This window comes from Haliotis rufescens, unplaced genomic scaffold (assembly GCF_023055435.1).
Source record: "Haliotis rufescens isolate VD_foot unplaced genomic scaffold, xgHalRufe1.0.p SCAF_9, whole genome shotgun sequence".
NCBI classification, from domain to species: Eukaryota; Metazoa; Mollusca; class Gastropoda; order Lepetellida; family Haliotidae; genus Haliotis; species Haliotis rufescens.
This window is the reverse complement of record NW_025964383.1, coordinates 14,786,579-14,802,085: the sequence shown is the minus strand read 5'-3', so window position 1 is coordinate 14,802,085 and position 15,507 is coordinate 14,786,579. Positions and strand designations below refer to the sequence as shown.

Sequence of the window (15,507 nt, the reverse complement as noted above, 5' to 3'; positions counted from 1 at the left end):
TGAGCTGAATGTCAATGATTGAGTCGATGTTCGGATTAAATCCTTAGCTAGTTTCTAGATGGTACAGAAGAAAATGTTGAATTCGTCAAAGCCGAGTTTAACGTTGACAAAACGACTGAAGATGTAGCGAACGATCACGGCAATTTGATAGTGCGCCATTTAAGTGAGAGCTTGTTTTCAAAGGAAAAAAATCTGGACCAGACAGCACAGTGATTGACCACATGAGCATCGATGTACGCATTTGGGATACAATGACATGCGTCCATCAAGTCAGCAAGCCTGCCCACCCCTTAGTCCCATCTTACAGCCTCAGACCTGTCAAGGCCAACACACCTAAACTTGTCCTTTTTGATAAATCCAACATATATCATTGCATTTTCGGTCCCTTTTGACACTAATGTGATTGACAAGATTCAGGACAAACATGGCGAATATGCAGACCTCGCTTTCGAAATGTCACGCTTGTATCCCAAGTACCAAGTTGTCCGAATCCCCATTGTTCTCATTGTTCTCGGTTTGGTACCTCCCAATCTGTTGTCTGACATTGGGAGAGTACCCAGGTTTTCTTCTAGGAATACAGCCCTTCTGACAATCTGGGTAATGCAGAAGGCTGCAGTGTTGAGGAGTCTTCACAATAACAATAACATGTGCGACAATTTCATTTTTCATTTATTTGAAAAACAACAGCCGTGATAAGTATTCCGAATTCGGATCTCTTCACATTTACGCAACTGCATTCGCATATTTGGCTCACTCGCTGAAACAAAAGATGAACAGAAACTATACAAAGACAGACACACACACATACACACACATATACTGACACACACAGACACATACACACACAGACACACACATCGCTGGTTATTATCACAATATCTAAACTACTTGTGAAAGAGGTACCAATATGCAATAAATAAAGCGACAAACTCTTTCCATATCCAATAGAAACATCTGCATAAAGCAGTGTCGATAGTAGTTGAGGACAGCGCTCCAGAACCGCTCCTGGCTTCTGATTGGTCGAACGTATTGGAAACGGATGCGTAGCCATCTTTGAGGTGCGCACGCCACAGGAAACGGATGTGCCGCCATCTTGGATGCGCACGCATGACCCATCATGCACTGCGCAGGTCCCGTGACCGGAAGTGACGTCACAGACCAATCAGAAGCCAGGAGCGGTTCTGGAGCGCTGTCCTAAACTACTGTCGATTGTACAATTCCGTCTGTATCATGAGCATGTGTTTATGAATCACTATCAAATAGCAATGATAACAGGTATTCACGAAAAGGTATCCTGCCCTACCGGTCACCCGTCACAAACACATGCAAAGGCAAGTCATTTGTTCATCTGAAAAAAAACACTGGAACATATGGTACAAGTCAAAATAGGGAATTGCATCGGACATAATTTTTGTCGTTGGTGCGTCAAGCTTGATGCATTAAAACATTTGAATACACTTGTAATTATGACACTGTCCTTTTCATTGAAAACTATGACAGTATATAAACAGATCGCATCTGAACACACAATTGACTTACATATAATAATGACAGTTGTCCATGAAGGAGTTGTATTCTAGTCTAGACATATTCCCCATCAGAGCTGGTGTGTCTCTTGACATTAAACACTGTACTGTATTACCCAGGTTGTTCCGGATGCAAACAGGCTCTTCACTGAAATCAAACATATTCCCCATCAGAGCTGGTGTGTCTCTAGACATTAAACACTGTACTGTATTACCCAGGTTGTTCCGGATGCAAACAGGCTCTTCACTGAAATCAAACATATTCCCCATCAGAACTGGTGTTTCTCTAGACATTAAACACTGTACTGTATTACCCAGGTTGTTCCGGATGCAAACAGGCTCTTCACTGAAATCAAACATATTTCCCATCAGAGCTGGTGTGTCTCTAGACATTAAACACTGTACTGTATTACCCAGGTTGTTCCGGATGCAAACAGGCTTTTCACTGAAATCAAACGTAGGTGAAGGTTACGTCTTTGTGTGGCACTGAAGTCGCGATGACAGAACCTATCTTTGTACATCAATATGAGCATACTGATCCATTACAATAACCCAAGACAATATAGAGCACCCAAAATCTACGAGGGTGCAGCCGGGACCACTCGACTTTCCATTGTCCACACTATCTCTTTCTTTTATAGAATGAAATGTTGGATTAAACGGGGACACCCATTTCTGTATTTCAATGTCGCATGAATAATAAACAATATGCATCACCATAAAATACGTCCATCGATTCAGATGCAAGCTAGAATGACAAAAAAACCTGCGAGCAAAGCAAAAAATCAAAACAAAGGAAACTGTAATTTGTTCAATGTTTCATAAATTTCATCTTTTTATTGTTATATTAGGTCTTAATCGCAATGTTACAAATAATGTTTTTAATGCGTACCAATAATACATAGAATATCCCACCCTAGTGTCTTTTGATATCACATATATCAACACTTTTATCAACGAGTGTTGGTAGATTTGATATCAAAAGACACTCGGTTGAGATATTCATTTTCATCCAACATCGTTCTTCCAACTTTTTCAGTTTTGTAGATGATAATAAGCAGTGTTTTAAGTGTGAAAAGTGCGTCCTACCTTTAGAATACAGTACCACAAACATTTCAAACACGTGACAATACTCTATGACGTAGTTTGTAGTATTTTGTTGCCAGTCACACCGGCGAAACAATGCCCTGTGAATTCAGGGGTCATCGAGTGTGCATTAGCTCCTTGCAGTGATCTATCATCTCTACACGCAAAGTCATTGAATACGCCCAGCGGTGTTGAGAGTTTTGAATATTTGTTTACTAAATATAGCCTGCGGCAGCGCATCTATAACAAGCGATAGTTTACGAAAGCACTTTTATTTTTTTCATATTTTTTATTTCGTTTTTCTCATAATTCAAGTGTCTAAAATGGTTATAAATGGGAACTAATATACATATATAATTTTTCGGTTCATTAATTTTCATTAGTATGCACAAGAATGCAGTTTATTAGGGATATTATATTGGCGCTGGACACATCCAAATATCGCCAGTGTAAGGGTAGGTTACCCCGAACTATCATTAGCCCTTGGATCCCCTTTACGATCAATCACCCCTTTACGATCATTAGGGTTAGGTAACTGTTTAGTGGCTAATATAGATTCTATAGCGGCTCCTAATATTCTTTACACAAAAAAGTCGAGTAAAAAGGATGAAGTGGTTTGTGTCGACTATTTTGGCTACTGGAAACTGTCCTGGAACATTCACAAAAGCCACTTTCACCGGCTACATTTTTTCAGTACTGATTCAAAAGCGAACACACCGTTGTTTCGTCACTAGCCATACTCATGCCTCCCTCGTTCCTTACTATTATCCACATCATGCGTACTCCCGAGTTCGACGTCTGACGTCTGACGCCTGGAGCCGTTTTCAGTTCGCGCCATATCGGCTCATTCCTCACCACTCGGTATCCTGTAGATTACAGAATGGGACGAGTGTGCCAAATGGCATGGGGATCATTCGTAAGTATCCGTAGACCAAAGTCACGAGACACCATGCCTACCCGTAACCTTCGTAAGTGTCCGTCACCTATTCGACCCTTTTCGTTCAGTTCCGTAACATCGTAGGCATGACCAGGTAAATTTGCACTAAGTATCACAGTGTGGACGCAGCTCAGTCGGTTAGCTGTCGGGCTAACAATCCGAAGGTCGCGAGTTCGCGTCCGACGGATTCTCACAAAAACTGGCTGCTTGTCTTTGAGACATGTGACCTACGGCAGAGATCGTCCTCACGAGAAGTTGTGGTGCCGTATTCTAAAGGAGCTCCAAAAGTAGTGCTAACGGCTTCAGTAGCAGAGCCATTATAGTGATGTCATTCGATTGTGAGATCATGGTAACCAATGACGTCACAATTGTCTGCAAAGCATTGTGATGCAATTTCATTGCAGCGACATCTACAATGTAGATTTATTACTTGCCCGTGAAGAGATCATCCGTTTATTAAAGATACAGCTGTATCACACATTGTGTAATACGAAAACGCGTGCTTATGTACTCTCGGAACACGTTTCACGAACAAATATTGAAAGCTCTCAACATCCCTTGGCTTATTCAACGACATTTATTGTGGAGTTGATATATCACTGAGAGGAGCTTATGCACACTCGATGACCCCAGCAACCTTGTTACTAGGCTGACGTCACATGGCATTGTTTCGCCGATGTATCTTGCAACAAAATTCCACAAATTACGTCATCGGGTATTGTGACGTTATTGTAAACTTTGAGGTGCAAGGCCCGTTCCACAAGGCGATCGTATTGTAGCGCAACGAGAGTCGTTAGTCTGTTAAAGTATGTGAGTTGCGATAGTCTTAGTCCTACGATAATTTTGTGAATTCTAAAGGTGGACCGTTGTATGGTATTAAATTCATACGTTTCAACTTTTGACGTGTTTGAAGTATTATTCTGGACTATGCCGTGGATCGTGTAGGTGTCAGCCTATTCACACTCTATTCATAATTCTAAAAACGTTATAAATGGCAAGTAATAAATAAAATACTAAACTCGCTCCCGTGTAAAACCAATTTTATAAAACTCGTGAATAATTGTTGTATCTGACTCGCATTCGGTCGCCAGATACCACAACTATTCACTCGTTTCATAAAATTGGTATTACACAGGAGCTCGTTTAGTATTCTATATATCGCTTGATCTCACCTAAGCGATATCTCCTGTGGGAGCCAGTTTGGGATGATAAATAATTTCATACAGAATGAGGCTGCTGGTTACCTGATATGGAAGTAAAGTTAAAGATATAGGTGAAGAACCTCAATATCCTACCGGCATTTGGCCTCATAATCTCTGGAATTTATATGGCACCGACGTCTGGTCTCAGACACAACGCCACTCCTCAAGCAGCCCTCTGCTTGTATGAACTCTTCAAAAACAAAGAAACATTTGCAGTCATGTTGTTAGAAATTTAGCCCTCGTGACATCAGATAGGGGTTTGAACCATCACGTTTATTGAAATTGCTCTCTAACCTTGTATGTTGTTAGAGATACAGCCCTGTTGACATTTTATAAATATCGAAATAATCCGTTTGCTAAAGTTGCTGTCTAACCTTGGCTCTTGTTGCAAATGTAGTTGTAGACATTTGTGTAAATCGGGACGTTGATGTCAAGGTTGCTGGTGCACATATGCCCCGCTTCACGCATGCGCTGAGCGTTTGCTGCCAGTCTACTGGACCTGATCATGCAGATATAAAACATAAAGATATATATCACATCATATTCATCTCAATTGTATTTCGTGTGTTAGGGTAGCACTCATCACTCCTGGTTCGCCTCCATACAAGGTGTAAAAGACTCACCGAAGGAGGGGATACAATTCCTGGCAATATGAGTGAGTGAGTGAGTTGGGTTTAACGCAGCTTTTAACAGTATTTTAGTTTTATCGCGGCGTGTCAGCTTAATGTGGGAGGAAAGCCCAAAGTGATGCAGGTCTCGGACGTTTACCACTTCGGTGAAACCCACGAGCACGGGTATGGTGCTGACAAACCTAGAAACATAATCGGGGCGAACCGGGATTCGAACCCACAATCATAGGTTTCTGGCGTGCGCAAGGGACGCAACTCTGCACAGCGAATCGAGGCGCCTTAGACGACTGGGCCACCCGTGCCCCCTCTGGCAATATGAATGACGATATATTACAAATCCTTGGGTAATGGTTTCCTCGTGTGGGTGTACACCATAGCGATAATTTCTGACAAATGTAGCATGTTTGTGGAAGCAAATGTGTCTTCGGATTAACACGATGGAGAAATAGGTCATGTCACTACATCAGTATTGTTGTTTGTTTGTTGATTAACAGCGCACTCAGCAATATTCCAGCTATATGACGGCGGTCTGTAAATAATCGAGTCTGGACCAGACAATCCAGTGACTGACATCATGAACATCGATCCACACAATTGGGATACGATGACATGCATCAACCAAGTCAGCGAGCCTGACCACTCGATCTCGTTAGTCGCCTCTTACGACAAGCATAGTCGCCTTTTAAGGCAAGCATGGGTTGCTGAAGACCTATTCTACCCCGGATCTTCACGGGTCGCCACATCAGTGTAATCATGTTCAACTGTTTGGTTGTTCTGAAGATAACAGGCATTGTGTTAGTGTAAAGATGTTCCCAGAAAAGAACAGTCAATGCCTCCTTGTACAGGTGATGGATAAACATTTATGAGATGGCACTGGATCATGGCTCCAACACTAGTCAGTCTGTCCCTTGTACGCCTTCAGTGTATGTGCGTAAGATCCTATATTTTACTCACGAGCAGTCGATGGTTAGTGTAAAGCAGTCATACCAATAACAACCAACGCATTGGCGGATAAACATTTATGAGCAGATGCTGGATCAATGATGTCAACTCGAATCAATGTGGACCTTGTACGCCATCATTGTGTTTAAGATCCTATATTTTACTCACGAACAGTCGATACCAATAACAACCAACGCATTGGCGGATAAACATTTATGAGTAGATGCTGGATCAATGATGTCATCTCGAATCAATGTGGACCTTGTACGCCATCAGTGTGTTTAAGATCCTATATTTTACTCACGAGCAGTCGATGGTTAGTGTAAAGCAGTCATACCAATAACAACCAACGCATTGGCGGATAAACATTTATGAGCAGATGCTGGATCAATGATGTCAACTCGAATCAATGTGGACCTTGTACGCTTTCAGTGTGTTTAAGATCCTATATTTTACTCACGAACAGTCGATACCAATAACAACCAACGCATTGGCGGATAAACATTTATGAGTAGATGCTGGATCAATGATGTCATCTCGAATCAATGTGGACCTTGTACGCCATCAGTGTGTTTAAGATCCTATATTTTACTCACGAGCAGTCGATGGTTAGTGTAAAGCAGTCATACCAATAACAACCAACGCATTGGCGGATAAACATTTATGAGTAGATGCTGGATCAATGATGTCAACTCGAATCAATTTGGACCTTGTACGCTTTCAGTGTGTTTAAGATCCTATATTTTACTCACGAACAGTCGATACCAATAACAACCAACGCATTGGCGGATAAACATTTATGAGTAGATGCTGGATCAATGATGTCATCTCGAATCAATGTGGACCTTGTACGCCATCATTGTGTTTAAGATCCTATATTTTACTCACGAACAGTCGATACCAATAACAACCAACGCATTGGCGGATAAACATGTATGAGTAGATGCTGGATCAATGATGTCAACTTGAATCAATGTGGACCTTGTACGCCATCAGTGTGTTTAAGATCCTATATTTTACTCACGAACAGTCGATACCAATAACAACCAACGCATTGGCGGATAAACATTTATGAGTAGATGCTGGATCAATGATGTCATCTCGAATCAATGTGGACCTTGTACGCCATCAGTGTGTTTAAGATCCTATATTTTACTCACGAACAGTCGATACCAATAACAACCAATTCATTGGCGGATAAACATTTATGAGTAGATGCTGGATCAATGATGTCATCTCGAATCAATGTGGACCTTGTACGCCATCAGTGTGTTTAAGATCCTATATTTTACTCACGAGCAGTCGATGGTTAGTGTAAAGCAGTCATACCAATAACAACCAACGCATTGGCGGATAAACATTTATGAGCAGATGCTGGATCAATGATGTCAACTCGAATCAATGTGGACCATGTACGCTTTCAGTGTGTTTAAGATCCTATATTTTACTCACGAACAGTCGATACCAATAACAACCAACGCATTGGCGGATAAACATTTATGAGTAGATGCTGGATCAATGATGTCATCTCGAATCAATGTGGACCTTGTACGCCATCAGTGTGTTTAAGATCCTATATTTTACTCACGAGCAGTCGATGGTTAGTGTAAAGCAGTCATACCAATAACAACCAACGCATTGGCGGATAAACATTTATGAGTAGATGCTGGATCAATGATGTCAACTCGAATCAATTTGGACCTTGTACGCTTTCAGTGTGTTTAAGATCCTATATTTTACTCACGAACAGTCGATACCAATAACAACCAACGCATTGGCGGATAAACATTTATGAGTAGATGCTGGATCAATGATGTCATCTCGAATCAATGTGGACCTTGTACGCCATCATTGTGTTTAAGATCCTATATTTTACTCACGAACAGTCGATACCAATAACAACCAACGCATTGGCGGATAAACATGTATGAGTAGATGCTGGATCAATGATGTCAACTTGAATCAATGTGGACCTTGTACGCCATCAGTGTGTTTAAGATCCTATATTTTACTCACGAACAGTCGATACCAATAACAACCAACGCATTGGCGGATAAACATGTATGAGTAGATGCTGGATCAATGATGTCAACTTGAATCAATGTGGACCTTGTACGCCATCAGTGTGTTTAAGATCCTATATTTTACTCACGAACAGTCGATACCAATAACAACCAACGCATTGGCGGATAAACATTTATGAGTAGATGCTGGATCAATGATGTCATCTCGAATCAATGTGGAACTTGTACGCTTTCAGTGTGTTTAAGATCCTATATTTTACTCACGAACAGTCGATACCAATAACAACCAATGCATTGGCGGATAAACATTTCTGAGTAGATGCTGGATCAATGATGTCAACTCGAATCAATGTGGACCTTGTACGCCATCATTGTGTTTAAGATCCTATATTTTACTCACGAACAGTCGATACCAATAACAACCAATTCATTGGCGGATAAACATTTATGAGTAGATGCTGGATCAATGATGTCATCTCGAATCAATGTGGACCTTGTACGCCATCATTGTGTTTAAGATCCTATATTTTACTCACGAACAGTCGATACCAATAACAACCAATGCATTGGCGGATAAACATTTATGAGTAGATGCTGGATCAATGATGTCATATCGAATAAATGTGGACCTTGTACGCTTTCAGTGTGTTTAAGATCCTATATTTTACTCACGAACAGTCGATACCAATAACAACCAACGCATTGGCGGATAAACATTTATGAGTAGATGCTGGATCAATGATGTCAACTTGAATCAATGTGGACCTTGTACGCCATCAGTGTGTTTAAGATCCTATATTTTACTCACGAACAGTCGATACCAATAACAACCAATGCATTGGCGGATAAACATTTATGAGTAGATGCTGGATCAATGATGTCAACTCGAATCAATGTGGACCTTGTACGCCATCAGTGTGTTTAAGATCCTATATTTTACTCACGAGCAGTCGATGGTCAAGGCGCCCCTACTGACCAAACTGCTGAGTCCCCGTCCATCTAGCATGTCCCTGATCATCGTCATATTGTTCTTACACCACCGCTCAAGCTCATCACATCTATCCCAGTCCAGAGGAGGAACCCAGTCTCTCTTCTGCAGGTGTCGAGCCACTGCTGCGCCTGTGTAGCAAAAACATATTCTGCAATTCTTACTCTGTGAAATCAGTCAGACAAACATCAGTTATCTATGCATCAAATAGTCATTTATCTGCCGTGTTTTCAGCCAAAACCGTTATTACAAATTATCAAAAACTATAGATCCCTTGATCAATATTTCAGTTCAATTCCCTGAAAACCAAACGTTACGCCGATTGTAGAAGTTCATAGCTTTAGTTTACACGTGAAATACATGTTCCGTGGCATGTGAATGCCTAACCATGCACTTTGTTGCGTTTATCTTACCATAAGCATAAATAAAGTAGTCCCACCAGCAATCTCATTAAAATCAGATCTTAGTTTTCGCTACCGCTAAACAACGATCTGAGGACTTCCCATTACGGGTCACGTCAGAACGACCGTTCGCGAATTTTGACCGACCAATGAAATGACTGACAAGAAATCGACATTAGCCAATCAGAAGGCAGCTTTCTCGAGCTTTACGACACTAGTTTTAAACTGGCGACTAAGCTTCGAAACATATTTTGACGTATTCTCGATTAAAAAAATTAAAACTGATAAGAAGAACATTCTGAAATGGCTTTACAAGGCCTAGATTATATGGATATAATCATAAAACCGGTAACTGTCGTTCGGAATACCCCGTGTTAAATATTTCGTGGTTGCATGATTAGAGAACAAGCTATCATACAGTTCCCCCTTAATATGCATGTTTTAAAACTCCTCTTATCCTGAACCATATACCACACACTCAACTTGAAATTTAATGTGTGCATCCCATTGAAAGTAATTTGTATCACTTGTTAATGCGTGAGACATGAAATGTGCTATCACCTATTAATTGGATGTAAAGGGTCATATGTTTGTTTGTTTGTTTATTTGTTGTTTAACGCCGAACTCAGCAATATTCCAGCTGTATAACGGCGGTTTGTAAATAATCGAGTCTGAACCCGATAATCCAGTGATTGACATCATGAGCATCGATCCACGCAATTGGGATACGATGACATGCATCAACCAAGCCAGCGAGCCTGTCTACCCGATCCCGTTAGTCGGCTTTTACGTCAAGCATACTCGGCTTTTACGGCAGGCATTGAAGACTGAAGACTGAAGACCTATTCCACACGGATATTCGCGGGTTTAGGGTCATATGTATAACGCCAATACAAACTGTGGGAATTGTCGACTAGCTGCATCACATCAATGTCTTCTTGCTTTAACGTTGGCTGTGATGCCATATGGGAGTAGTTCCTTAGCATGCTATCATGCTATACAGCTCCTGGTGATGTGCGTTTTAATAGTGCGCCGCCAACTAATGAAGTGATTGTCACCCAACGCCACAGAAGAGAATCGGGTTGTTAAGCCAGGTGACTTGTCGGATTGAATGATATCGTTCCCGAAGGCGTGGATAGCTGCTTATACGTGGATCGGCGTCAATGCTTGTTCACGCACACACACTCTTACTATCTGTTTTAATTACTCGCCTGTGAGAACTAGAAACACAGCCACGTGTGAGATCTTCATTTTCCCCGGTTGTATCTTAAAACATTAAACAGAAATAGTTAAGACTCCTGTAAATTTACAATATAGAAAACAAAACAACGCTTCAACTCACACGGAACACGGTAATGTCACATTCTGGATTCTAATACAATTATGTAATGCGCCTTCGTCTGTGGTGTACTGTAAATTAAAATGAAGGCACAAAGCAATGTAATTCATTAAAGGGCAAGTTCACACTAAAATGAACCTATTTTGTTGTACTTGTTCAACATCAAAAGCACTTACCTGGTAGTTTCGTCGCCAAAACAATACAAATATCACAAGCAACCAAATTATATTTTGTATTAAATCGATGCAAACTTTTTCAATGAAATGCGCTTATTCGTTTATTTGTGATGCGCATTTTGACACTTGCTGAGTTTGTGTCGTGTTCCGTGAGCGATACCTACTGGTTGACGAACGATCCTTATATGGAAACGGTCGAAAGGGACAGAACTCTCATTAAGAGTTTTAAACAACGCCGTAGTAACAAAAGTTGAAGTAACGCAGGTAAGTTTGCCCGAAAGTAGTTCAGCAGATAAAATCCACCCACAGTGGTATCTAAGAAATGTGTTTAAAGTAATATCTGTTATAGTTTCACGAGATAATCATAAGAATCCGCGAGTACGACACATGTGCCCCTCGTTCACATCACTTCCTGGGGGCTATGGTGGCCCAGTCGTCTGAGGCGCCGCGATTCGCCGTGCAGAGTTGCATCCCTTGGGCACGCTAGCAACCTATAATTGTGGGTTCGAATCCCGGTTCGCCCCGATTATGTTTCTAGGTTTGTCAGCACCATACCCGTGCTCGTGGGTTTCACCTAAGTGATAAACGTCTGAGACCTGCATCACTTGGGGCTTTCCTCCCGCATCAAGCTGATACGCCGTGATATTACTGGAATAATGTTAAAAGCAGCGTTAAACCAAACTCACTCACTCACTCACTGTTCACTTCCTGGTTTCTTCTTTGATAGGCATTTAGAAATTGGAGTACTAAGTAAGGGCAAGAATTTATGGATGAACAACTTCTTTATTACAATTAAGAGCTACACCGAAACGTCGCTCTTAATTGTAATAAAGAAGTTGTTCATCCATAACTTCCTATCCTTACTTACTTCCTGGTTGTATGAAGTTTGCTGCTGATTCGTGGAATTGTGGTGAAGAAAATTGTGTGTTAAGTACTTACTTACTTACTTACTGTGGAGATTTAACGTGCGCTTTCCGACTGATGCGTATTTTGCACACGGGCCCGGCCAGGCCATTTAATGTGTTTCCGAAAGGGGCGAAAATGGTCTGTGCATCCTAAGAGGGGGCTTTAGGGGTTGCTTATATAGAATTTGGGAATTTTGAGATTTGGAATAGATGCCGATGGGGTTGGGGAGGAGAACTAAGGGAGCTGGGTATGGTGGATGTTTGTTTGTTTATGTGATTTTGATTTGGTAGGTTATTGTGTTTTTAGATGCGTTTTATTAGTTCCGTTTTGATTAAGAATACGCCTAAGGCCTTGAAGTTTTCTAGTTTATTTTGTGGGTTTAGTATTGCTTCTAGAGTGAGAGCCTTGTTTAGATTGAGGGTGGTTTGTAATGCGGTTCGATGTGTTAGGTAGTGTGTGCAGTGGATGAGTGCGTGTTCTGGGGTTTCTAGTTGTTTGCAGTGTGTGCAGTTACCTGTAGTGTGTTTTTAAAAAAAATTTAGGTGGTTATTTAGGTTGGTGTGTCCTGTTTGGAGTTTAGTGATTACTCTGTCGATTTTGTTTGATGGATGGAGAATTTTTGGTTTGGTTAGTGGTTTGCTGAGCACTTTTTTGATTTAGCTATTTGAGTTTAGATATAGGTTATGCCATTTTTTGTGATTTTTTGCTTGTTTACACTTTTAATTTTTGATTTTGAGATGGGTAAGTTTAAGCTTATTTCTGGGATTTTGAGGGATAGTTTAGCTGCTTTATCGGCGTTTTCATTACCGTATATTCCTACGTGGGCGGGTATCCACAAGAAGGTTATTTGTTTGCCTGCCTTAGTTAGGTCGTTGGAGCTTTTAAGTATTTGATTTATTAATTTAGGTCGGTTTTTGGTATTTTTGTTTTGGAGGGCTTGCAGTCCATTTAGGGAGTCGGTAAGTATTAGGATTTTTTTTGTGGTTTTTGGATTCTTGATTATGAAGGGCTGAGGCCATGCCCGTTAGTTCTACCGTGAATATTGATTGGTTGTTTGGGAGTCGGAAGGATTGTGTGGTTTTAGTTGGTTGTGTGGTATGGACTCCGAAACCTGTGTGTTTGGAGGTCGGATCTGAGGATCCGTCCGTGTAAATGTGACACCAATTTGGCCAATTTTCGTGTATGTATGCTAGTGTGGTAGTTTTAGCTATGTTTGGGTCGGTTTGTTTATTTATTTGGCTAGCTAGTGTTGTGTCTATTTTGGGTATTTTAAGTTTAGGGGTGAAGATATTTGATTGTTTGCAGTTTTGTTTAAGATTTTTAATTTGGTGTTCATTTAGGTAGTTAGTTATTCTTTGGGATATTGGGGTAAGTAAGGGGTGTTTACGAGCTAGAGCTTGGTTTTTCGGGCTGATGTTTTGGTTTATTAAGTTTTGGATGAGAGGGTTTGATTGGGTCGCGGCACAGAAATTTAAGCTTAGCTGTTAAGTGGTTAAGTGGTCAATGGTTCCGTTATTATTTAAACTCATTGATATTCGGGATGGGGGTGATTTTATCGTAAGAAAAAAATTGGGGCAAAATTTTTTTGAAAACAAAATATCTTCAGACTGTTGAAGAAAATAAAAGAAGTTGTCTGCCACATGAAGATTCATTGTGAATTTATTTGCTATAAACATATTCAGGCTCATAGTTTTAATGGGGTGGTCGGGTAGCCTCGTGGTTAAAGCGTTCGCTCGCCACGCCGAAGACCCGGGTTCGATTCCCGACATGGGTACAATGTGTGAAGCCCATTTCTGGTGTCCCCCGCCGTGGTATAGCTGGAATATTGTTAAAAGCGGCGTAAAACCATATTCACTGACACACTCACTCACTCTTAGTTTTAATGAGAAAATGTTTTGCAGCTGACAAATATCCAGTCTCCATACAAATCACAGCAAGCCACAACTACCCCCCCCCCCCCCCACCCCCCCACACACGCACGCGCACCCCCACCCCACCCCACCCCCCACCGCCCCCCATTTCTTGATGGGTCAAGGACACTCCATCGCAATGAGACGGTGTATCAGTTGCCATGTTGCCTTACCATAAACTGGTATTTGAAATGTTTTGCGTTGGGACTAGACAGGGTACCAGTTTAAATTGTCACCAATGACGTCGTAATCTAAGGGGGGTAACTGTCGCTCGGAAAACGAAGGCCTAATGACGACATAACATTCCCATACTTACTGTGAGCAGTCTACTTTCAAAGTGGGAAAATGAGCGTATATTTGCAAACGTTGATAATAATCTATTCTAAAATTGTGTTTTATTTCATATAAGAAAAAAATGATTTTATGTGTACAACTCCCCTTTTGTTAATCAACGCTTATATGAGTGAGTGAGTTGTGTTTAACATCGTATTCCAGTTATTTCACGGCGTGTCAGCTTCATGTGGGAGGAAAGCCCGATTCGATGCAGGCCTTAGACGTTTACCACTTCGGTGAAAAAACCCACGAGCACGGGTATGGTGCTGACAAAATTGGGCGAACCGGTACACGAACCCACAATCATAGGTTTCTGACGACTGGGTCACCCGTGCCCCCAACACTAATATGAACAGACAAATACGTGAACCTATGACAGTCTGATCTCCATGACACAATGGTTTGACAAGATATAGTAATATTCATCTTAAACGTACAATATTACATCATTCTCATTACATCAAAATTAGTGTCAAACGGTAATTGTACAACGAAAGTAAAATGAAATACCTTGTTGCAATCCAAATAACGTGACTACCTACCTTACTGACGACAAGCAATGTATGTCCGCCGCCAAGCTTGATGTACAGCTACGCCTCCCTGTGCTGTCGTGTGTCAGGAACGCTGACAGAGATAGTGATGGATATCTCCTTACACAAGAACATTACACTTCTCGGTCATAGTGAACTCAGTGATACCAGGTTCCTATTATCCTTCGCATAATTCCCCATGGTCCCAAGTAAGGTGGGATAAGTCTGTCCATAGCCCGCCTGACCGCCTCCGTGGTCTAGTGGTAGAGCGTCCGCCTGGAGAGCGGAAGGTCCGGGGTTCGATCCCAAGCCGCGTCATACAAAAAGATTGTACTTGTTGTTACCCTGTCTGGCGCTCGGCATTAAGGGGCTAAAACAAGGACTGTCGGCTCGGAGTCTGTATACTGGGTCTGAGTGGGGTATTCATGTTAAACTGCGGCATGGTAGGTATCTCAGTGTGCTAGCACTATAAATCGGCATCAGTCCGGACTAGTACAAGTGGCCACACACACACATACACGTGCATGCACGTCGCTATATCAGTGCAATAATCTTTGACACGACGTCAAACCCAATTC

At 41.4% G+C, this 15,507-nt stretch overlaps 1 protein-coding gene across 2 annotated transcripts; it reads right to left on the bottom strand.

Annotated features, from left to right (window-relative positions):
- Window positions 1–652: 652 nt before the first annotated feature.
- LOC124150215 lies at window positions 653–15,060 on the bottom strand. 2 transcript variants are annotated; one of them, XM_048391553.1, is made up of 7 exons: window positions 14,942–15,060; window positions 10,947–11,001; window positions 9,291–9,465; window positions 5,126–5,250; window positions 4,845–4,941; window positions 1,540–1,773; window positions 653–757 (listed from the first exon to the last, which is right to left on the bottom strand). In XM_048391553.1, the coding sequence occupies exons 2-7, from the start codon at window positions 10,984–10,986 to the stop codon at window positions 751–753; spliced, it is 678 nt and encodes a 225-aa protein (XP_048247510.1). In that variant the 5' UTR covers window positions 10,987–11,001; window positions 14,942–15,060; the 3' UTR covers window positions 653–750. The 2 variants fall into 2 exon arrangements, with proteins under 2 accessions (XP_048247510.1, XP_048247511.1); XM_048391554.1 differs by having other exon boundaries at window positions 1,540–1,674; window positions 14,942–15,054.
- Between the last annotated feature and the right edge of the window lie 447 nt (window positions 15,061–15,507).